The sequence below is a fragment of the Sander lucioperca genome, chromosome 8, assembly GCF_008315115.2.
Source record: "Sander lucioperca isolate FBNREF2018 chromosome 8, SLUC_FBN_1.2, whole genome shotgun sequence".
Classification (NCBI taxonomy): domain Eukaryota; kingdom Metazoa; phylum Chordata; class Actinopteri; order Perciformes; family Percidae; genus Sander; species Sander lucioperca.
The window spans coordinates 42,143,576-42,169,159 of record NC_050180.1 but is presented as its reverse complement, the minus strand read 5'-3'; the positions used below and the strand labels follow the sequence as shown (position 1 = coordinate 42,169,159).

At 46.7% G+C, this 25,584-nt stretch overlaps 1 protein-coding gene across 1 annotated transcript in view; it reads left to right on the top strand.

The window, feature by feature from the left end:
• ttn.2 (titin, tandem duplicate 2) overlaps positions 1-25,584 on the top strand; it is a 363,393-nt gene that overhangs the window by 302,247 nt on the left and 35,562 nt on the right. Inside the window, exons 183-194 of the mRNA XM_036004140.1 lie at positions 25-17,118; positions 17,218-17,514; positions 17,684-18,271; positions 18,379-18,681; positions 18,852-19,148; positions 19,421-19,708; positions 20,467-20,766; positions 20,925-21,076; positions 21,186-21,336; positions 21,876-22,175; positions 22,414-24,180; positions 24,552-24,845. Of these exons, the coding sequence (XP_035860033.1) occupies positions 25-17,118; positions 17,218-17,514; positions 17,684-18,271; positions 18,379-18,681; positions 18,852-19,148; positions 19,421-19,708; positions 20,467-20,766; positions 20,925-21,076; positions 21,186-21,336; positions 21,876-22,175; positions 22,414-24,180; positions 24,552-24,845 (21,831 nt within the window). The remainder of the gene's footprint in view (positions 1-24; positions 17,119-17,217; positions 17,515-17,683; positions 18,272-18,378; positions 18,682-18,851; positions 19,149-19,420; positions 19,709-20,466; positions 20,767-20,924; positions 21,077-21,185; positions 21,337-21,875; positions 22,176-22,413; positions 24,181-24,551; positions 24,846-25,584) is intronic.

Here is a 25,584-nt window from a genome sequence, read left to right as displayed (position 1 = left end):
ACCCCTGTTTTTCTTGTTTATTAGATCCACCTGGTCCTCCATCCAACGCCAAAATTACAGAAACCACAAAAACCACAGCTACCTTCACCTGGGGCCGACCCCACTATGATGGTGGTCTTGAAGTAGATGGATATATTGTTGAGTACAAAAAGGAAGGGCTTGATGACTGGGAGGTGGAGACACAGTATCCATTGAAAGCTACAGAATACGTTATTGGTAAACTTCAAAAAGGAGGCAAATACCACTTCAGAGTCAGCGCTGTTAATTCCGAGGGAGTTGGCGAGCCTGCAGAGGTTGAGAAAGTGACTGAACTGGTGGACCAGGAGACGCTGCCAGACTTTGAGCTGGATGCTGAACTCAGGAGAACCCTGGTGGTCAGGGTCCGTGCTTCAATCCGTATGTTTGTGCCCATTAGGGGACGTCCTGTTCCAGAAGTAACCTGGACTAAAGATGATACCAACTTGAAAACACGTGCACACATTGACACCACAGAGTCCTACACTCTACTGGTTGTTCCTGACTGCACCAGATATGATGCTGGAAAGTACAACCTGTGTCTTGAGAATGTTGCTGGAAAAAAGACCGGATTTGTTAATGTCAAGGTTTTGGACACACCAGGACCACCAGTCAATGTCCAACCTAGGGAGATCACTAAGAACAGCATCACCCTCCAGTGGGAAATCCCCATAATCGATGGTGGTTCTAAGATTCACAGATATGTTATTGAAAAGAGGGCGGCTACCAAGAAGGCATACACAGTGCTTACCACTAAATGGCAGAAGTGTTCCTACAAGTTTACAGACCTTGAAGAGGGAGCTTACTACTACTTCCGTATCTCTGCTGAGAATGACCTGGGTGTAGGTGAGCCCGCTGAATCTCCTGAGCCAATCAGGGTGTCCCAGGCCCCCACTGCGCCAGAGAACTTGTATGTTACAGATGTGACAGCTGATAGTGCCAGCCTGGCATGGGCAAAGCCCCTGCATGATGGCGGAAGCTTAATCACAGGATATGTCATTGAGGCCCAGAAGAAGGACACTGAGCAGTGGGTCCATATGGGCACCATCAAGGCTCTGGACTACACTGTCACCGATCTGATTGAGGGTGCAGAATATACCTTCCGCATAATGGCTGTCAATGCATCAGGCAGGAGCGACCCACGTGAGAGCAGGCCAGCTATTATCAAAGAGCATACTTCTGCTCCTTCCTTTGACCTGCGTGGAGTGTACCAGAAGACAGTCATTGCCAAGGCAGGGGACCGCGTCAAGGTGGAGATTCCAGTGCTCGGCAAACCCAGACCTGATGTTTCCTGGAAGAAGGGAGACATAAGGATCAAGGAGACACAACGAATCAACATTGAAACTACACCAACATCTACTATCCTCAATATCGGTGAGATCAAGAGGACTGATGAAGGCCAGTATTCCATGACTGGTAAGAACATGCTGGGTACAGTGACTGAGACGATCACAGTCCTGGTCCACGACATTCCAGGTCCTCCCACTGGTCCCATCAAGCTGGAAGAGGTCTCATGTGATTATGTTCTTATGTCCTGGGAAGCACCAGAGAGTGATGGAGGTGTACCTATCAACAACTATATTGTTGAGATGCGGGAGACTACTGGTACTTCCTGGATGGAGTTGGCAGCTACAGTGATCCGCACCACATTCAAGGCAGCCCGACTCAACACTGGAACCCAATATCAGTTCCGTGTCAAGGCCCAGAACAGATATGGCATTGGACCATGCATTATCTCTGAACCAGTGTTGGCTGCCTATCCATTTGATGTGCCAGGCCAGCCAGGCATTCCTGTGGTCACATCTTTCAACAAGGATGCAATGACTCTGAGCTGGAACGAGCCTTCCTCTGATGGAGGCAGTGTCATCCTTGGCTATCATGTGGACAGAAAAGAGAAAAACAGCATTCTGTGGCAGAGGGTCAGCAAAGCTCTTGTTGTCGGAAATATCTTCAAATCAACAGGCCTTGTTGATGGAATCGCATATGAACACCGTGTTATTGCTGAAAACATGGCTGGTCTCAGCAAACCCAGCAAACCCTCTGATACTATGTATGCTTTGGACCCTGTCGACCCACCAGGTAGGCCCGTGGCACTGAATGTCACCAGACATGAGGTGACAGTGTCATGGACCAAACCAGAAGGAGATGGTGGATTTTCCATCACTGGATACACAGTAGAGAGGAGAGAGATGCCCAATGGACGCTGGCTCAAAGCCAACTTCAACAACATCCTAGAAACCATCTACACTGTCAGTGGTCTGATCGAAGATGCAACTTATGAATTCCGAGTGTTTGCTAGAAACTCAGCTGGTGCTGTTAGTGCTCCATCCCCAACATCAGAGGCAATCACATGCAGAGATGACATTGAAGAGCCCAAGCTTGATGTTGACGCATCCTATAGCAGCAATGTTGTTGTCATGGCAGGAGAGATGTTCAAGCTGGAGGCCAGTGTGACTGGCAGGCCACTACCATCTTTGGTATGGACCAAGGAAGGAAAGGAGCTTGTTGATACAGCCAAAATAGAGATAAAGACAACTGATTTCCACACAACTCTAATGAACAAAGATTCCCTGAGAAAGGACGGAGGTGTTTTTATTCTGACTGCCAGCAATCCTGGTGGATTTGCCAAGTTTACCTATAATGTCAAGGTGCTCGACAGACCTGGACCACCAGACTCCCTCACTGTTACTGACGTCACTGCTGAGAAATGTGTTCTTAACTGGCTGCATCCAACACATGATGGTGGTGCCAAGATTGAATACTTTATCATTCAGAGGCGAGAGACCAGTAGGTTGGCATGGACAAATGTGGCTACAGACCTTCAGGCAAACAGGCTCAAGGTTACCAAGCTTCTAAAGGGCAATGAATACATCTTTAGAGTAATGGCTGTAAACAAGTATGGCGTGGGTGAGCCCCTGGAGTCTGAAGCGGTCATCTGTGCCAACCCCTATGTCCCCAGTGACCCACCAACACAGCCTGAAGTCACCAGCATTACCAAGGACTCCATGGTCGTCTGCTGGGAGCGCCCTGAACATGATGGAGGCAGCAGAATAAACACATACATCATTGAGAGAAGGGATAAGACTGGCCTGCGCTGGGTAAAATGTAACAAGAGGACTGTAACTGACCTGCGTTTCAAGGCCTCTGGCCTCACACCAGATCATGAGTATGAATTCAGAGTTTTTGCTGAAAATAATGCTGGTCTAAGCCAGCCTAGTCCTTCCAGTCCATTCTACAAAGCAGTAGACACCATCTTTCAGCCTGGACCTCCAGGGAACCCCAGAGTGCTGGACACAACCAAGTCTTCCATCACCCTTGCCTGGAACAAGCCTGTCTACGATGGTGGTTCTGAAATCACAGGTTACATTGTGGAGACCTGCCTGCCTGAGGAGGATGAGTGGACAATACACACTCCCAAGAAGGGATGGACAGCCACTTCCTTCACTATTACCAACTTGAAGGAAAACCAAGATTACAAAATCAACATCTGTGCCACTAACTGTGAGGGAGTGGGAGAGCCCGCTGCTGTTCCTGGAACCCCCAAGGCTGAAGACAGATTGCTTCCTCCAGAAATTGAACTTGGAGCAGAGCTGCGTAAGGTGGTCATCCTCAGAGCCTGTAGCACACTCAGACTCTTTGTTCCAATTAAGGGCAGACCAGTACCTGAAGTTAAATGGTCAAGAGAACATGGAGAATCCCTAGACCGAGCTCTCATTGAAATCACCCCATCATTCACCACTCTTCAGGTAGACAATGTTGACAGGTTTGATGCCGGTAAATACATGGTGACTGTAGAGAATGCCTCAGGAAGCAAAACAGCCTATGTTAATGTCAGGGTGCTAGATAGTCCTGGAGCACCTCAGAATCTGATTATCAAGGAGGTCACTAGAGATTCAGTTTCACTCGTTTGGGATGCACCTCTCATTGATGGTGGCTCCAGAGTCCGCAACTACATTGTGGAGAAGCGTGAGTCACACAGAAAGGCCTACACAACTGTCTGTGCCAGCTGCCATAAGTCTAGTTGGAAAATTGGAGACCTGGCGGAAGGAAAACTGTACTCATTTAGAATCCTGGCTGAAAATGAATATGGCATTGGCCTCCCAGCAGAGACTGTTGAACCAATTAAAGTGTCAGAGAAGCCTCTACCACCAGGCAAAGTGACCCTTCGTGAAGTTACCAGCTCCAGCGTCACACTAACTTGGGAAAAGCCTGACCATGATGGTGGGAGCAGAATCACAGGCTATAATGTTGAGATGCAGGGTAAAGGCAGTGAGAAGTGGATCCAGGTCATGGTTGTAAAGACCAATGAGGCTGTTGTAACTGGCCTTACACAGGGAGAGGAGTACATGTTCCGTATCTCAGCTACTAATGAAAAGGGAGTTAGTGACCCACGTCTTCTTAGTGTGCCTGTGGTGGCTAAAGACCTAGTCATCTCCCCAACCTTCAAACTGCTTTTTAGCACGTACAGTGTGCTAGCGGGAGATGATCTGAAGATAGATGTACCATATTCCGCCTGTCCCAAGGCTACAGCAACTTGGCTCAAAGATGGCATTGCTCTCAAGGAGACAACAAGAGTTAATGCTGATGCCACAGGCAATAACCTTCTCCTGGTTATTAAGGACGCTTGCAGAGATGATGTGGGCACATACACTATCAAACTGATCAACACAGTTGGAGAGGCATCTACAGACATCAGTGTTGTTGTTCTAGATAAGCCTGGTCCTCCAACCGGCCCAATTAAGATGGATGAGGTCACTGCTGACAGCTTGGTCCTGTCCTGGAATCCACCAGAGTATGACGGTGGTTGCGCCATCAACAATTACATTGTTGAGAAGAGAGACACATCTACCACTAACTGGCAGATTGTGTCAGCTACTGTGGCCAGAACCACTATCAAGGCAGCCCGTCTGAAGACTGGAACTGAGTATCAGTTCAGGATTGCTGCAGAGAATAGATATGGCAAGTCTTCAGTCCTACTCTCTGAAACCATTGTTGCTCAATATCCGTTTGAGGTGCCCCACTCACCACGTTCTGTTGTGGTCCAGTCAGCCACCAAGGAGAGCATGGTGGTTGTATGGGAGAAACCTAGCAGTGACGGTGGAAGCAAAATTATGGGCTACCACTTGGAGCTCAAAGAGAGAAACAGTATACTGTGGGTGAAACAGAACAAACAAATAATCCCGGAGACCAGATTTAAGGTTGTTGGCCTTGAGGAGGGTATTGAGTATGAGTTCAGAGTATATGCTGAGAACATTGTTGGCCTCAGCAAACCCAGCAAACTGACTGAAATGCAAGTGGCCAGAGATCCTTGTGACAGACCAGGAAAACCAGAGGCTGTCATAGTGACAAGAAATCAAGTGACACTCAGATGGACCAAACCTGAGTATGACGCCGGCATTAAGATCACAGGCTATGTGGTTGAGAAGAAAGAGGGAGCTGGCCGCTGGATGAAGGCCAGTTTCGCCAATGTCATTGAGACCGTATTTGTTGTCACAGGACTTACTGAAGAACAAATTTATGAGTTTCGTGTTATCGCCAGGAATGCAGCAGGTGTCTTCAGCCAGCCCTCTGATTCTACTGGAGCCATCACTGCCAAGGATGAGGTGGATCCACCCAAGATTGACTTAGAAGCTAAGTACTCCCAGGCTGTGGTGGTAAATGCTGGAGAGACATTCAAGCTCGAGGCTGGTGTCTATGGTAAGCCTGTGCCCACAATACACTGGATAAAGGAGGGCAAAGAGATTGCTGAAGCAGCACGCCTGGAGCTTAAGAACACAGACTTTACAGCTTGTATAGTTGTTAAAGAAGCTATCCGTGTTGATGGAGGTCAGTACACTTTGCTGGTAAAGAATGTTGGAGGAGTGAAATCTGTTAACATTAATGTCAAGGTCCTGGACAGACCAGGTCCACCCGATGGCCCTATCTCTATCTATGGGATCACCAGTGAGAAATGCTCCATTGCCTGGAAATCTCCCTTGCAAGATGGAGGTAGCGATGTTTCCCATTACATTGTTGAGAGGAGGGAAACCAGCCGACTGGTTTGGACTGTAGTTGAACAAAAAGTTCAGACCCTGAACCTGAAGATCACAAAACTACTTCCTGGTAATGAGTATATCTTCAGAGTGATTCCAGTCAACAAATACGGAGTTGGTGAGCCTCTAGAATCCGAGCCAATGATTGCCAGAAATCAATTTGTCACTGCGAACTCTCCAACTGAGGTAGAAGTCTCCACAATCACCAAAGAGTCCATGGTGGTGACCTGGGAGAGACCAACTAATGATGGTGGCAGTCCCATCCAGGGATACGTTGTTGAAAAACGTGACAAAGATGGTGTGAGATGGACCAGGTGCAACAAGCGCACAGTGAGTGAGCTGCGTTTCAGAGTGACAGGGCTCCTAGAAAACCACAGCTATGAATTCAGAGTTGCTGCTGAAAATGCTGCCGGTGTTGGCACACCTAGTGCACCAACAGTGTACTACAAAGCATTGGATCCTATCTTCAAAGCAGGCCCACCAAACAACCCCAAGGTGGTGGACACATCTAGGTCCACTGTTTCCCTGACATGGGGCAAACCCATCTATGATGGTGGCTGTGAGATTCAGGCTTACATTGTTGAGGCCTGCGATGTAGCATCTGATGAGTGGTTTATATGCACTCCTCCAACTGGAATCACAGACACTACGTTTACAGTGAAAAAGCTTCTGGAGAAGCACGAATATCAATTCAGAGTGTGTGCCATCAACAAAGTTGGTGTTGGTGAGCATGCTGATATTACAGGAAAGATTCTTCTGGAGGAGAAGCTTGAGGCTCCTGATCTTGACCTTGATGCTGATATGAGAAAGATGATCAACATTAGAGCAGCAAGCACTCTCAGGCTGTTTGTTCCTGTGAGAGGTCGTCCAGCTCCTGAGGTGAAATGGGGCAAGGCTGAGGGTGAGATTAAGGAGACTGCCCAGATTGACAATACGGGCAGCTATGCTTCACTTGTCATTGAAAATGTTGACAGATTTGACACAGGCAAGTACACCCTTACTGCAGAAAATGCCAGCGGAGTGAAGTCAGTCTTCATCAGTGTCAGAGTCCTGGACTCACCTAGTCCACCGGCTAACTTCATTGTGAAAGAGATTACCAAGAACTCTGTCACTCTCACATGGGAGCCTCCACTTCTTGATGGCGGCTCAAGGATAAAGCATTATATTGTTGAGAAGCGTGAGAGCACTAGAAAGGTTTATTCTCCCATCACCACCTGCAACAAGATGTCATGGAAAGTTGAGCCTCTCCCAGAGGGTGGAATTTTCTTCTTCAGAGTCCTGGCTGAGAATGAATATGGGGTGGGTCTCCCTGCTAAAACTATAGAACCAATAAAGATATCTGAGAAGCCTCAGCCACCTGGTAAAGTTAGTGTTGTTGACGTCACTTCTAGCACTGTAACTCTCACCTGGGAGAAGCCTGAACATGATGGAGGCAGTAGGATCAGTTACTACGAAGTCGAACTGGCACCTAAGGACAGTGAAGCTTGGTCTCTGTGTGCCAGTGGGAAGGCACTGGAGACTGTAGTGACAAACCTACTCAAGGGAGAGGAGTACCAGTTCAGAGTTGTTGCTGTAAATGACAAGGGCAAAAGTGACCCCAGACAATTGGCTCAAACTGTTGTAACTAAGGACCTTGTGATTGAGCCTGCAGTTAGACCCAAAGTGAGCACATACAGTGTCCAGGTAGGGTACGACCTAAAGATAGAGGTCCCAATTGCTGGTCATCCAAAGCCAACCATCACTTGGACCAAGGACGGAGCCGCCCTTAAGCAGACCACCAGAGTCAATGTCACTGACTCAGCACGTCTTACCACTCTCACCATAAAGGATGCTACCAAAGAGGATGGAGGCATGTACAGCATCAATATCGTCAATACCCTGGGTTCCAAAGACGCCACTATTGAGGTGATTACCCTGGACAAACCAGGCCCACCAACAGGCCCTGTCAAATTAGAGGATGTCAGTGCTGAGAGTATGACTCTTAACTGGGAACCTCCTACATATACTGGTGGCTGCCCAATCTCCAACTATGTGGTTGAGAAGAGAGACACAACCACAACCAACTGGGTGGTCGTATCTGCCACTGTGGCCAGAACAACGCTAAAAGTGGCCAATCTGAAGACAGGCAGTGAATACCAGTTCAGAATCTATGCTGAGAACAGATATGGAAAGAGTTATGCAATTGATTCAGAGCCTGTTGTGGCACAGTATCCGTTCCAGGAGCCTGGCCCACCAGGAACACCATTTGTGTCTCTGTACTCTAAAGACTATATGGTGGTTGAGTGGCACAAGCCCCCATCTGATGGAGGCAGTGCCATATTGGGCTACCATCTGGAGAGAAAGGAGAAGAACAGTATCCTCTGGACCAAGATCAACAAAATGCTCATCCAAGACTGCAGGTTCAAATCTACTCCTCTTGAGGAAGGCATCGAGTATGAGTACAGAGTCTATGCTGAAAATATAGTTGGCATTGGAAAATGCAGCAAAGTTTCTGAAGGGTATGTAGCCCGTGACCCATGTTATCCCCCTGGCCGTCCTGAGGCTTTAATTGTAACTAGGCACTCAGTGAAGCTGAAGTGGACTCCTCCAGAGTATGACGGTGGAAGCTTAATTACTGGCTATGTAGTGGAGAAACGTGACCTTCCTGAAGGAAAGTGGATGAAAGCCAGCTTTGCAAATGTCATTGAACATGAATTCACAGTTACTGGCCTAACGGAAGACAGTAAATATGATTTCAGAGTAATTGCAAGGAATGGAGCTGGTGCTGTCAGCAAGCCCTCTGAAGGCACAGGATCCATCACAGCCAAAGATGCAATTGAACCACCTAAGTGTGAGACAGATTCTATGTACAACCAGACCATTGTTATCAATGCTGGAGAGACTTTCAGTCTGGAGGCCAGTGTGGAAGGAAAGCCCATCCCCACAGCTCAGTGGTTCAAGGGAAATGTTGAAGTTGAAAACTCAGCAAGAGCTGAGCTGAAAAACACTGATTTCAAGGCTTGGCTCCTTGTTAAGGATGCCATCAGAGTGGACGGTGGACAGTACACACTGGTTCTGACTAATGTGGCTGGAAGTAAGTCTGTTCCATTCAGTGTGAAAGTCCTGGACAGACCAGGCCCCTCAGAGGGACCTCTTACTGTCAGCAATGTCACTGAGGAGAAGTGCTCACTGTCATGGCTGCCCCCCAGGCACGATGGAGGAGCTAGCATTTCTCACTATGTCATTCAGAAGAGAGAAACCAGCCGCCTGGCATGGACAGTTGTGTCAAGTGACTGTGGAGCTACCATGTTCAAGGTTACTAAGCTGTTGAAGGGCAATGAGTACATCTTCAGAATCATGGCTGTCAACAAATATGGCGTGGGCGAGCCTCTTGAATCAGCTCCAGTTATCATGAAAAATCCTTATGTTCCCCCTGGCTCACCTCAGGAGCTTGAGATCACTAATATTACCAGGGACTCCATGACTGTCTGCTGGAACCGCCCTGAAACCAATGGAGGCAGTGAGATTGTTGGTTACATTGTTGAGAAGAGAGACAGAGCTGGAGTGAGGTGGACCAAGTGCAACAAACGTAGAGTGACAGACTTGCGTTTCAGAGTAACAGGTCTGACTGAGGACCATGAGTATGAATTCAGGCTATCTGCTGAGAATGCAGCTGGAGTGGGTCAGCCAAGCCCACCTACACCGTACCTCAAAGCCTGTGATCCCTCCTTTGAACCGGGCTGTCCCACCAATGCCCATGTTGTCGACACGACTAAAGACACCATCAGTCTGGCCTGGCACCGGCCTATCTATGATGGTGGTTGTGAGATTCAAGGATACGCTGTGGAAATTACTAAGGCTGATGAGGAGGAGTGGAGCATGTGCACCCCACCCTCCGGAGTTAATGCTACCAAGTTTACCATCACCAAGTTGATAGAGCACCAGGAATATAAGGTGCGCATATGTGCCATCAATAAGCTGGGTGTTGGCGAGGCTACCGAGGTCGAGGGAGTTGTGAAACCTATCGATAAGATTGAACCTCCAGAAGTGATTCTGGATTCAGAGCTCAGAAAGGGAATAGTTGTCCGTGCAGGAGGCTCAATGAGAATCTCTGTTCCATTCAAGGGCCGTCCTGCTCCTGAGATCAACTGGGCCAAGGAGGATGGAACACTGCCCAGTAAAGTTCAGATAGACACTGGTGAAGATTACACACAGCTCTCCATTGACATCTGTGACAAATATGATGCTGGAAAATACATTATCAACTTGGAAAATAGCGCTGGCACCAAATCAGCCTTTGTCTCTGTTAAAGTTCTGGACACTCCAGGGGCCCCTCTGAATCTAACCGTAAAAGACATTAAGAGGGAAAGTGTCACTCTGACGTGGGAGCCTCCTCTTATTGATGGTGGTGCAAGAATCAAAAATTATCTTGTTGAGAAGCGCGAGTCTACCAGGATAGTTTACTCTAACGTGGACAACAAGTGCACAAAGACAAGCTACCGTATCACTGGCCTCACTGAGGGAACCATCTACTATTTCAGAGTATTGGCAGAGAACGAGTTTGGTGTGGGACAGGGAGCTGAGACAGAAGACCCAGTTAAGACCTCTGAACCTCCTCTGTCAGTGGGTAAGGTCACTTTGACTGAAGTGACCAAAACCTCTGCCTCCTTCTCCTGGGAGAAGCCAGACCATGATGGAGGCAGCAGAATCATGGGCTATTACATTGAGATGCAGCCTGTGGGTTCAGAAGAATGGGTGGTAGCTGCCACAACCAAAACTTGTGAGGGCACTGTCACAGGCCTAAGTGCAGGGCATGAGTACCTGTTTAGAGTGTCAGCTTTCAATGAGAAGGGCAAGAGTGACCCAAGGCCTCTGGCTGCACCAGTCACTGCTAAAGATGTAACTATTAAGCCCAGATTCAAGATGACGTTCAACACATACAGTTTACAGTCAGGTGAGGATCTGAAGATGGAGATTCCAGTGATTGGACGTCCTGTTCCCACAGTTGAATGGAAGAAGGATGGGCATGCTCTTAAGGAGACAACCAGACTGAATGTATTAAGCACAGCATCATCTACTAAGCTTTGCATCAAGGATGCAAATAAGGAAGACTCTGGTAAATACACCATAACAGCCACCAGCAGTATAGGAACAGCTACAGAGGAGATTACTGTCATTATTCTTGAAAAGCCTGGCCCACCCACAGGCCCTGTGAAGATTGAGGAAGTTAGCTCTAATCATGTCACACTCTCCTGGGAGCCACCAGAGTATACCGGAGGTTGTCAGATCAACAACTACATTGTGGAGAAGAGAGACACCACCACAACAGCATGGCAAATTGTGTCTGCTACTATTGCCAGGACAACCATCAAAGTCAGCAACTTGAAGACTGGAACTGAGTATCAATTCAGAGTGTCGGCTGAGAACAGATATGGAAAGAGTCCTGCCATTGTCTCTCCCACTGCTATTGCTCAGTATCCATTCAGTGTGCCTGCTGCCCCAGAAGCACCATTTATTTCTGCTGCAACCAAGGATAATATGGTTGTTGAGTGGAAACCTCCAACCAACAATGGTGGCAGCCCAGTCCTAGGCTATCACCTTGAGAGAAAGGAGAAGAACAGCCTCCTGTGGACTAAACTCAACAAACTTCTAATCCCAGACACACGTTTCAAGACTACAGAGCTGGAAGAAGGTATTGAGTATGAATTCAAAGTTTATGCTGAGAACATCGCTGGACTCAGCCCAGCAAGCAAGGTCTCTGAAAGCACTGTAGCCAGGGACCCCTGTGACCCACCAGGCACTCCAGAGGCCATTCAAATTACCAGAAATCATGTCACACTTCAGTGGACCAGGCCTCAGTATGATGGAGGCAGCGCAATTACTGGCTATCTGATCGAAAGGAGGAAGCACCCAGATACTCGCTGGATGAAAGCCACTTTCACCAACATCATTGATACGCAGTTCACACTCACTGGCCTGACTGAGGACTGTGTTTACGAGTTCAGAGTCGTTGCCAGGAACGCTGCAGGCATTTCCAGCCGTCCTTCTCAGAGCACAGGAGAAATTACTGCTAAAGATGAAATTGAGGCTCCAGAGGTCACCATGGATTCTAAATTCAAAGATCTAACTGTTGTTAGTGCTGGTGAGACATTTGTCATTGATGCTGACTTCACTGGCAAGCCTCTGCCTGAAGTCACTTGGATAAAGGATGGAAAGGAGATTGATAAAACCACACCAAGAATGGAGGTCAAGACCACACTCACACGTACTATCCTGACAGTCAAGGAATGCGTCAGAGTGGACGGTGGCCACTTTGTCCTCAAACTTGTCAATGTGGGAGGAGTCAAGATGATTCCAGTTAATGTTAAAGTTCTGGATAGACCTGGTCCTCCAGATGGCCCACTTGAAGTTAAAGGGGTCACAGCTGAAAAATGTTATCTGCACTGGAGCCATCCCTCACATGATGGTGGAGCCAGCATCTCTCACTACATCATTGAGAAGAGAGAGACCAGTCGTTTGTCATGGACCGTTGTTGAGCCCAAGATCCAGGCCATCAGCTACAAAATCACAAAACTGCTGCCTGGCAATGAATACATCTTTAGAGTCACTGCTGTGAATAAATATGGCATTGGTGAGTCTTTGGAATCTGAGCCTGTTATTGCTCGTAACCCCTTCACCACTCCCAGTGCCCCCTCCACCCCAGAGCCAAGCGCTATCACTAGGGACTCCATAGTGCTTACATGGGAGAGACCAGAGCATAATGGAGGAGCTGAGCTTGAAGGATATATCCTTGAAAAACGTGATAAGGATGGCATCAGATGGACTAAATGCAACAAGAAGAGGCTGAGTGACCTGAGATTCAGATGCACTGGCCTCACAGAGGGCCACTCTTATGAATTCAGGATCTCAGCTGAAAATGCTGCTGGTGTGGGAAAACCTAGCGCACCAACTGGATACATCAAGGCCTGTGATGCCATTTACCCACCAGGACCTCCAAATAACGCCAAAGTCACTGGCCATTCAAGCACTACAGTCTCTCTGTCCTGGTCCAGGCCTATCTATGATGGCGGAGCACAGATCAGCGGATATGTTGTTGAAAGGAAGGAGGCAACAGATGATGAATGGATCACTTGCACACCACCAAGTGGTGTTCAAGCCACCCAATATACAGTAAAGCATCTAAAGGAGAATGCAGAGTACAACTTCCGCATCTTTGCTTTTAACTGTGAGGGAGTAGGAGAGCATTTGGACTTACCTGGTTCTGTGATTGCCGCGGAGAAGCTGGAGGCTCCTGAAATTGAACTAGATGCTGACCTGAGGAAGATGGTCAATGTCCGTGCCTCTGCCACCTTGCGTCTGTTTGTGACAATCAGAGGAAAGCCTGAGCCTGAGGTCAGATGGTCAAAGGCTGATGGCACTTTAAATGAGCGTGCCCAAATTGAAGTCACAAGCTCTTACACAATGCTGGTGATTGAGAATGTCGATAGATTCGACACTGGCAAATATGTACTGACCCTTGAGAACCTCAGTGGCTCCAAATCAGCTTTCATCAATGTAAGAGTTCTGGACTCCCCTAGCACTCCTACCAACCTTGTAGTTAAGGATGTGAAGAGAACTTCTGTCTCTCTCTCCTGGGAGCCTCCTCTAATAGACGGTGGGGCTAAGATATCACACTATATTGTGGAGCAGAGAGAGCAGAAGAGAATGGCTTTCACCAGTGTTTGCACAAACTGTGTGAGGAACTCGTACATTATATCTGACCTGCAGGAAGGAGGCCGATATTATTTCCGTGTGTTGGCTGTGAATGAGCTGGGAGTAGGCCTGCCTGCCTCCACGGATCAAGTCAAAGTGGCTGAGGCTCCTTTGCCTCCTGGAAAGGTTGTCCTGGTTGATGTGACTCGTCACACTGTCACTCTTTCCTGGGAGAAACCAGATCATGATGGAGGCAGCAAGATAACAAACTTTATTGTGGAGATGCAGCCCAAGGGAGATGACAAATGGACTGTTTGCAGTGAAGTCAAAGCACTGGAAGCTACTATTGGTGGACTCACAAGTGGAGAGGAATACTCCTTCAGGGTGTTTGCAGTGAATGATAAGGGCAAGAGTGATGCCAAGCCTCTGGCTACCCCTGTGGTGGTGAAAGACATCACAGTGGAACCCACCATCAACCTGTTGTACGACACATACAGTGTAAAAGCCGGAGATGACCTGAAGATTGATGTTCCCATCAAAGGCAGACCTCAGCCTGAAGTGTCCTGGAAGAAGGACGGCCAGGTGCTAAAGCAGACGACCAGGGTCAATGTTCTTACTTCCAAGACCTCATCCAAGATTATCATCAAGGAAGCAACCAAGGAGGATAAAGGAAATTATGAGATTACTCTGACAAACTCACTTGCCACCAAGACAGCTGTAGTCCACGTTGTAATCCTTGACAAACCTGGCCCACCCAGCAACATTAGGATGGATGAGGTGAGCGCTGACTTTATCACACTGTCCTGGGATCCTCCAACCTATAGCGGTGGATGTCAAATTAACAACTATGTGGTGGAGAAAAGAGACACTACCACAACCTCATGGCAGATTGTCTCAGCGACAGTAGCCAGGACATCAATCAAGGTGGCTCGTCTCACTCAGGGAACAGAGTATCAGTTCCGTATTGCAGCTGAGAACCGTTATGGCAAGAGTTCAGCCATTGACTCTGCTCCTGTTGTTGCTCAGTATCCCTTCGAGCCTCCTGGCCCACCTACCAACGTCCATGTTTCCCATGCCACCAAGTATGGCATGCTTGTGGTATGGGGCAGACCTGCCAGTGATGGTGGCAGCCCTGTAATTGGTTACCACATTGAGTGCAAAGACCAAAGCAGCATCCTGTGGACCAAGGTCAACAGAGGTCTGCTGGCTGAGAACCAGTTTAAGATGACAGGCATTGAAGAAGGACTGATGTATCAGTTCAGAGTGTATGCTGAGAATATTGCTGGAATTGGTCCATGCACTAAGGCCAGTGACCCTGTGGCAGCCAGGGATCCATGTGAATCTCCACGTAACCTTAGAGTCACCAACATTACCAGGACTTCAGTTTCCCTCTTCTGGGATAAGCCAGAATATGATGGCGGAGTAAAGATAACTGGCTACATTGTTGAGCGTAAAGAACTTCCTGATGGCCGCTGGCTGAAATGCAACTTCACCAACCTGCAAGACACTTACTTTGATGTCACAGGCCTCACAGAAGATGTCCAATATGACTTCCATGTCATTGCTAAGAATTCTGCAGAGCTATTGAGTGCTCCATCTGAGAGCACTGGTCCTGTCACAGTCAAGGATGATGTAGACCCTCCAACTATTATCATGGAAGATAAGTTCAGACAGCTGGTTGTTGTTAAGGCTGGAGAGATCATTCAGATTGATGCTGAAATCACAGGCCGTCCACTCCCGGTTGTCTCATGGTCGAAGGATGGAAAGGAGATTGAGGCGAAGGCCAGGTGTGAAATCACCTCCACCAACTTTGCAACCACATTAATTGTCAGAGATGCCATCAGGAGGGACTCTGGCCAGTATGTCCTGACCCTGCACAATGTGGCAGGAACTAGGTCTGTGGCTGTCAACTGTAAAGTTTTGGACCGACCTGGACCTTCCTCAGGACCAATGACAGTGTCTGGCCTCACAGCCGAGAAATGCACCATAACATGGGGTCCGCCTCAGGAGAACGGTGGTGCTGAAATCATGCACTACATTGTTGAGAAACGCGAGACCAGTCGTCTCGCCTGGACTCTTGTCTATGGTGACATGAAGGCAACCACCTGTAAAGTAACCAAACTGCTCAAAGGAAATGAGTACATCTTAAGAGTCAGGGGAGTCAACAAATATGGGGAGGGTGAGGCCCTGGAAAGTGAGCCAATAAAGGCCGTGGATCCATTCACTGTGCCTGCATCTCCCACTAATGTTCAGGTCACCTCAGTTACAGGTGAGGCAATGACCATCTGTTGGGAAAGACCAACTTCTGATGGTGGCAGCAGTATCTCTGGCTATGTCATTGAAAAGCGAGAGAAGACTGGCCTTCGCTGGTGCCGTGTCAACAAGAAACCTGTTTATGATCTCAGAGTCAAAGCTTCACACCTTCGTGAAGGCAGTGAGTATGAATACAGAGTTTTTGCAGAGAACGCTGCTGGCCTTAGTGCTCCCAGCATCCCTTGCCCACTCACCAAGGCTGAAGACCCACAGTTCCTGCCTTCACCTCCTGCTAAGCCTAAGATCATCGACTCTACAAAGACCACAGTCACCTTGTCATGGAATAAACCATTATTTGATGGTGGAGCACCTGTTACTGGTTACAGAGTCGAATACAGGAATACTTTAGATGATGAATGGATTGTTGGAGTCCAGAATACCAAGAACACAGAGTTTACAGTGGTTAAATTGACACCTGGTACTGAATATGTGTTTGTTGTCAAGTCCATAAACAAGATTGGAGTCAGTGAGCCCAGTCCTGAGACAGACAAACAAATCGCCAAAGAAAGAGAGGAAGAGCCGGTCTTTGACATCAGCAATGAAATGAGGAAGACTCTTATTGTGAAGGATGGAAGCTCATTTACCATGACAGTGCCCTTCAGAGGCAAACCCATCCCCAGTGTTACATGGTCTAAGCCTGATGTTGACCTTAGAGTTCGTGCTGCCATTGAAACCACAGACACCTTCACCTCTATCACCGTGGAGAAAGCAACTCGCGATGACTCTGGCAAATACACCATCACCTTGTCTAGCGTAGTTGGAACAACCTCCGCAACACTCAATGTCAGAGTTTTGGATTCCCCTGGACCTCCTGCCCGTGTAGAGGTCAAGGACGTGACGAGGACCTCTGCTACTGTAACCTGGGACACTCCTGAGAATGAAGGAGGAGGACCAGTCAAGAACTACCTTGTTGATATCCGTGAGGCCAGCAAGAAAGGCTGGACCAGGTTGACTGACACATGCCACAGAATGACATACAAGGTAACAGACGTGCAGGAGGGAGAAGTCTACTATTTCAGAGTGACGGGCGAGAATGAGTACGGTGTTGGTGTTTCTGCTGAGACCACAGTAGGAACCAAGATCACAGGTATGGAATTTTAAATCTTTAACATTATAGATTCTTATTGTTATGCTAAAGATAGTACCTGATTATTAAAATAAAACACATTTTGTCCTCTTTACCAAGAAAAACCAAGCCCACCACCCAAGCTGGGTGTGACTGATGTGACCAAGGAGAGTGTCTCGCTGGCCTGGGCTAAACCAGAACATGACGGAGGCAGCAGAATTACTGGGTACCTGGTGGAAGCTCTGGAGAAAGGCCAGGAGAAGTGGGTTAAGTGTGGTGTAACCAAGTTCATACACTTGACAGTGTCTGGTCTGAGGGAGAATGCTGAGTACTTCTTCAGAGTCAGAGCAGAGAACCACGCTGGTTTCAGTGATATTAAGGAAATGATCACCCCAGTAGTGGTCAAAGACCAGCTTGGTAAGTTACAGATCAGATTGATCAGATTCAACAATGTGATTAGTGAAGACTAAATAAGGAATAAAAACAACAGAATAAGCCAACATCCATTTTTGCATAAAACCAGAAAGTTAAATTGTATTCCAACTGATTTCCCCTGCTATATCTCTGTTTACGTTTTCTGCTCCAGAATCTCCTGAGATCGACATGAAGAACTACCCCCACAACACAGTGTATGTTAGAGCCGGCTCCACACTCAAGTGTGAGATTCCACTGACAGGCCGGCCTTTGCCTAAAGTCACCCTGTCCAAGGATGACGTGCTGCTAAAGTCAACAATGAGGTTCAACTCTGAAGTCACTCCTGACAGCATCAAGATAATTTTGCGCGAGAGCATTGCTGGAGACACAGGACGCTACGATATCATCGCCTCCAACTCCAATGGAACCACCAAATCCTTTTTGAATATTATGGTTCTGGATCGCCCCAGTGCCCCAGTTGGACCTGTGGAGCTCTTTGATGTCACAGAGGACAGCGTGAGCCTGAATTGGCTCCCACCGACATATGATGGTGGCAGCCCTATCACCAACTACATAATCCAGAAGAGAGAGACAACCACTGCCAACTGGATTGATGTTTCTTCTGCTGTGGCCCGATGCACCATGAAGATCATGAAGCTGACCACTGGTCTTGAGTACCAGTTCAGAATCAGGGCTGAGAACAGATATGGAATCAGTGAGCACATTGACTCGCCGACTGTCGCTGTCAATCTTCCTTATAGTAAGTCGTCTTTGTTTTGCTTCTCTCTTTGATCTTCACATTATTATTTTTTTACTTTCTCAGGATGAACATGTTAACACCTATCAACTCTTACTTTTACCCGCCAGCTATTCCTGAAGCTCCGTCAACTCCGGAGATCACTAATGTAACTAGGGAGACCATCACTGTAGCCTGGAAGGAGCCAAAGTCAGATGGTGGCAGCCATGTGTTTGGCTACCATCTCCAGATGAAAGACAGGAACAGCATCCTTTGGCAGAGAGTCAACAAAACGGTGATTCGTGCTACACACTTAAAGGTCTCCAACATCAATGCTGGACTTATTTATGAGTTCAAGGTGGCAGCAGAGAACGCTGCTGGAATAAGTGCCTTCAGCAAGATTTCTGATGCAGTTCTGGCTATTGATGCCTGTGGTGAGTGGAATGTTCAAACCTTTCTATATAAGTCAAAGAAAATTAGATTTTGCTGTGGAATTCTTTAGGTGTCTATTTACGGATCAAGGAATTTTCAGCTATATCTGATGATGTGATATCAGTTAATATCTCATTTTCTGATAATAAGTTCTCCATGTCTGTTCCTGCAGAGCCACCCATCGACTTGCGTATAAGTGACATCACCAAGAACACCATTAGCCTGGCCTGGCATAGGCCCACCTACGATGGCGGATCCCCGATCACTGGTTACATCATTGAGAAGAGAGAGGGCGTTAGTGCTAAGTGGTCCAAGGCTAACCTCACCAATGTCACAGACACCCGCTTCGCTGTGACTGGCCTAACCCAGGACGAGTCATACGAGTTTAGAGTCATGGCGAGGAATGCTGTTGGCTCAGTGAGCAATCCATCCATAACTGCTGGACCAGCCACATGCGTGGATACCTATGGTACATCTATTTTGTTTATTTCAAACTGTGTTTTGCCATCAAATTTAATGATTTTTGATTTTTATTTTGGGTATGCAATTGCAATGTCTTACACTGCTTTAGTAAATTTAGTACATTGGCTCAGATAATTAACACGTTATATTTTTGACACGTTATTTTGTGATACTGGATATCACATATTGGAAATACACTTTTATTTTTCACTATGATCTTCTCTGCATATATCCATCAGAATTTGAAGTCACTTGCCTGTTATTTGGTTTGTCATCCAGGTGCACCAGAGATTGAAATACCGCAAGAGTACTTCAGCGAGGTCAAGTACAGGGCTGAATCTAATGTGGAGCTCAAGTTTAATATCACAGCCAAACCTGCTCCCACTATTGAGTGGTTTAAGGATGGCAGAGAGCTTGAGCCTAGCGCCCAGCTCTCTTTCAAACACACATTTGAGTCCACCAGCTTGTTCCTGAAGGACACCACTCGTCTGAACTCTGGATTGTACGAGGTCAAGGTGAAGAACTCCATGGGAACCGCATCTGCCACTGTCAGACTGCTCATTCAAGGTATTTAGATTATTATCAGATATCAGATATTATTTAAAAACTGTATTTAAAAAACGCATTCTCATGAACAGGTTCGACAATATCATACGAAAAGTTATGCACCCCAATTCTTATGATACCCTACAAAATTGGGCGAGACGCCGGCTACAGAGCTCCGTGAGCTGTTGGTCGTATCAGCTGTAGTTCATAGTTGAGTTTAGCCTACAAAAGGTTACTGGGAGCTGGGTACAGAGCAGCGCAAGATGAACCCAAGATAATTACCGTTTCCATTAAAGTTCTGGACAGTCCAGCCACATGCCAGAGATGTCCTTTCAGGGGCCGTGGCAGTTGACCCTAGCAGACAAAAGTGAGCGTCATGCGGCGACGACAGTTAAGTCAGGCACCAAAACGACTAGCTAAGTTTAGAAACACAGGGAACAAACATGCGATTACTGGGTGCAAGTCTTGTTTTCCCTTTAACTTCTTCAAGGAAAGACTCGCTCCTTGGCTTGAAAGTCCTGTGTTTTAGGAGCCAAACATCCACCCTGACCTCCTCCCTATGAGGATCTTCACGCTGTTATATAGCAGCAGTCAATGTGCTGCTGAAAGTAATACATACGTGAAATACATACCAATTTCAGTGCTTTAATTTTCACAGCTATATGAATGGATAATGAGAACAGCCTAATTTATGTATTAGTCATTTAGCCTTGCATGAAATTTATTTTGTATAATGTATGGACCCTGACATACATGAATCTGTCCTCCCCCTTATCCAGACAAGTCCGGCCCCCCTGCTGGAGAGATTCAGTTCAAGAAGGTGACAGCCAACAACATCACCATCATGTGGTCCCCTCCTGCTGATGAGGGTGGTGCCATGGTAACGCATTATATTGTGGAAAAGAGAGAGACGAGCAGAATCATGTGGTCTATCGTCTCAGAGAAACTGGTCGATTGCATTGTTAACGTGCCCAGACTCATCCCGGGCAATGAGTACATCTTCAGAGTCCGTGGAGTCAACAAGTACGGCATTGGAGACCCATTGGAGTCTGAACCTATCATCGCCAAGAATGCATTTGGTAAGCAATCACAATAAATTCTGCGTCATTTACCACAACTGCTGTTCAATCCACAGTTAATTATTAGTATTGAAAAGTTACTAAACTTTAATGTAAGATTTTTTTTTTAAGCAAAGGAAAACTATTATATTTTTTATAATTTATAATATTTCTTTTAGTTCCTCCAAGCGAGCCATCTAAGCCTAAAGTGACCATGATCACCAAGTCCACCATGACAGTGATCTGGGAAAGACCAGCGCTGGATGGAGGCAGCGACATCGACGGCTACTATCTGGAGAAGAGGGAGAAGAAGAGTCTGCAGTGGTTCAAGGTTTGTTTGCTGACCTATCTTTACAGTTTCAGTACTTTGGCTACTTTTACACTTAAAAAAATTAACTTGATGATGTGGAAGCAACATAATGTCAATTGTGTTTGGCCAGGTGGTGAAGGGAACCATCAGAGACACCAGGCAAAAAGTCACTGGCCTGATGGAGAATTGGGAGTACCAGTACAGAGTTTGTGCAGTCAACAAGGCTGGAGCAGGAAACTACTCTGAGGCTTCTGAACTCTACAAGGCCTACGATCCCATCGGTATGCTTTTATTTTAATTTTTTTTATACTTTATCTTAACAAAACAGAACAAACAGTTGGTCACCTAGGAACTCATTCAAACATTATTCTGATAGAGATAACAGTTCAAACAGTCAGTAATCATTATTTGTCTTTAGACCGTAGATTTAGCAAAAAAGTCATTCGCTCCATACTTAGAACATTCGTCACAATATCTATCCATCTGTGTTTGTTGGAGATTCATTCTGTAACCATTTTCATGTTATAGCTTTCTTGCTCGCTGTTAACAATATCTTTAATATATACTTGTCGTGTCCCAATACATTAGTTGCAATATTGCCCAAATAGATTGTAAAAAAGGAAGTCAGTTCCAAAATATATGGACAGGTGTCCTGTTATCCTTATTTTTATAAATGTCAATAAATATGTCAACCAAAGTGGTATCACATTGCTCCCAACTGTCACTTAACATCACCATGCCAGCCTCTTATGAATTTCTTCTTAATATTTATTTATCGTTAAGATCTTCTGACAACATTCATGCCCTTTGTCTTCTCTAGATCTGCCTGGTGAGCCATCCAAGCTGCGTGTACTCGACTCCACAAAGACCTCCATCACCCTCGGCTGGGAGAAGCCCGTCTATGATGGCGGCAGTGAAATCACACACTACATTTTGGAACAGATGAACACAGAGGAAAAAGAATGGGTGATCACCAACCCACAGGTCAAGGACTGTGAATATGTGGTGTCTCACCTCAAACCTGGAGTCTACTACTACTTCAGAGTCTCTGCTGTCAACGCCAAGGGCAAAGGAGAAGACATCAAGATGTACCAGCCTTTGCAAGCCAAAGATATCTTGGGTTTGTATTCATATATATCCCTCTATGGCATTCACACAAGATAAAAACAGGAGTTCATTAAAGCATTAAAAACTATATGTTTTATTGCTTCTAATTATTGCCATTAATTGCTATACTGAGTAAATGTTTTATTTTTCTGATGGTGGATAATCATGTCCTTATCAATAGTAGGGCCAAGCCTTAACCGAGAATTAATTCCTGCTTTTCCCTCTGTTTTTGTTTCACTTCTCTCCAACAGAGGAGGCCGATTTGGACTTGGATGTTCCCATGACGACCCATTACACAGTCAGGGCCGGCCGTGATGTGGAAGTGTTTATCCCTCTGAAGGGACGTCCCGCTCCCGGCGTCACGTGGCGCCGTGGTGACCGCAACATAGCCGGTGACAACCGCTACACCATCACCAACACTGAGCGAGCCACCACGCTCCTCATCCCCAAGATCACCCGTGACGACCGCGGCAAGTACCTGCTGGAGATTGAGAATGGTGTGGGAGAACCCAAGATAATCACCGTTTCCATTAAAGTTCTGGACAGTCCAGCCACATGCCAGAAACTGTTGATCAAGAACGTGACGAGAGGACAGCTGACGCTAAGCTGGGAGGCTCCTCTCATCGAAGGCGGTTCCTCCGTCACTCATTACATCGTCGAGAAGAAGGCATCCACTATGAAGGCTTACCAGGTGATCTGTGCCGAATGTACCAACACAACTTACAAGGTGTCGGGGCTGGAGGAGGATGTAGCTTACTTCTTCCGTGTGTCTGCTGAAAATATGTATGGTGTGGGAGACACCTGCGAAACCACCGAGCCTGTAAGAGCCACCGAAACTCCTGGAGCCGTTAAAAACCTGGTGATGCTGGACTCTACGAAGACCTCTGTCACCCTGCAGTGGACTAGACCCGACCACGACGGTGGTAGCCACATCACCGAATACATCGTTGAAAAGAGAACCCAGGAAGATCCCACATGGACTTTGGGGGGGACATGCAAGCGCTTCACCTGCGAGGTGACGGGACTGAAAGAGAACGCTGTCATGGACTTCAGAGTGTTCGCCAAGAACGAGAAGGGCAACAGTGACTTCTCCCAGATTGGTCCGATCACCGTGAAGGACTTCGTCATTCTACCTGAGGCCAACCTCATTGACTACCCCAACGGAGAGCTTCCTGTTCGTGTCGGTCAGAACATCCACATCGAGTTGCCCTTCAAGGGTAAACCCAAACCTGCAATCAGCTGGCTGAAGGATAACTTGCCTCTGAAGGAAAGTGACAAGATTCGCTTCAGGACTACTGACAATAAGACTGCAGTCACTGTCAGAGGAGCCAAGAAGGAGCATGCCGGCCAGTACACCTTGGTTCTGGACAACAGAGTCGTCAAGAACTACTACGACATCAATGTGACCATTCTGTCCCCCCCTTCGGTGCCTTGTGGTCCCGTCCGTTTTGATGAGATTAAAGCCCAGAGCATCATCATTTCCTGGGATGAGCCGAAGGACAATGGAGGTGGTGAGATCACCTGCTACAGCGTGGAGAAACGTGAGACCTCCCAGGCCAACTGGAAGATGGTTTGCTCCAGTGTTGTCAGGGCCAACTTCAAGATTCCCAACCTGGTCAAGGGAACTCAGTACCAGTTCAGAGTCCGTGCAGAGAACAAGTACGGAGTCAGTGAAGCACTCACCTCCACAGAAGTCATTGCCCAGCACCAGTACAAACCTCCAGGGCCTCCAGCAAAACCAGTGGCCTATAACATCACCTGTGATGGTATGACCATCAAGTGGGAGGCCCCAGGCTTTGACGGAGGATCCCCCATTTTAGGCTATCATGTTGAAAAGAAGGACAGAAACAGCCTCCTTTGGCAGAAGGTGAACTCCACCATCATCTCCAAACGAGAGTACAGGATCATTGGTCTCATCGACGGTCTGGAGTACTCCTTCAGAGTTTACGCTGAGAACAACGCCGGACTTAGCCCTGTTAGCGAACAGAGCAAACATGCACTCGCTGTCTCCCCTGTTGGTAAGTATACACTCTGTGTTAAGGGATAACGTACACTCACTCACAGCAAAAAATAGTTATTTATTATTTATTTATAGAATTTGCAGGGGGAAATATGTCGGGTATACAGTTAGTCTACGTTAGCTTCGTACTTATGGAAGCAGTCCAACATTTGGGGAAATTCTCTTTATTTGCAGTCTTATCCAGAGTCAAATAAGCAGATACAAATCAGTTTCATCTTTGCTCATGTAGTACAGAAATAGGTCAAGGGCGTGTTTAGCTTTGCAAACACTGGAACCAAAGGTTGATCAAGAACCTGTTTGCTTCTGTATTACTTCAGGATTTTACAACCAAGTACTCTAGATACATTTCTTCTTTCTCTTCTCAATTAGATCCACCTGGCACCCCTGTCTGCATCGATGTAACCAGAGACTCAGTCACACTGCAGTGGGACATCCCCAAGAGGGACGGTGGAAGCAACATTGTAGGCTACAGTGTGGAGAGGCGCCAAGGCAGAGGCAAATGGCTGCGATGCAACTTCACTGATGTCTCCGAGACCCAGTTCACAGTGACGGGTCTGTCTGCTGGAGACAGATACGACTTCAGAGTCATTGCCAGGAATGCTGTGGGCACCGTCAGTCCACCATCCAACTCCTCTGGATCCATTATGACCAAGGACGAGAGCAGTAAGTATTTTCAAATTAAAAATACAAATGTCTGACTTTTTGTTGGGTTTAGAGGATGGCTCCAAGAGGCTTTTTTGTAAGTCTGAACTTGATACATACCAAATTTGTTTGCATGGATGTGCAAATTTTCACACATTTTCAAGCACCTTTAGCCCCTAAAAAGTGTGATTAATTTGGGAAAATCAAAGAAAATATTCCTAGCAATTTCAAAAGGGCCTACTCCAACCGGTGACCCTAACAATTTATGGACAAATTATCATAAATTGCAGGGGTGGGGGAATATCACGATATTTTCCGTGGCAATATTGTATCGATACACGGATGCCAAGTATCGATCTTTTATTTTATAAGTTGCACATGACAATTTAACTTTTTGGTACTAGAATAATCTTTACGGAGAAAAAACCCACACATCCAATAATGAGACTTAAAAAAGGAATATCCAGCACTCTGCTCTTGCTACAGCATCACCATTTGTTGAAGAAACTATTGTTTCTAGACTTGATGAAGGTCCAGAGGGGCTATAACGTTAGCCCTTTGCTGCATGTCATTCCCCCCTCTCTCTCCCCTTTCATGTCTTCAGGTGTCCTATAAATAAAGGCCTAAATGCCCAAATGTAGAGTGCGAGATCTTCCTTTTTCAAATCTAATGATACTAGAAATATAAAACCAATTGGGGATTTTTTTGTCAACTAGGTGGTTTATTTTTATTTATTATTTTAGATAAAACAGATGTTGAC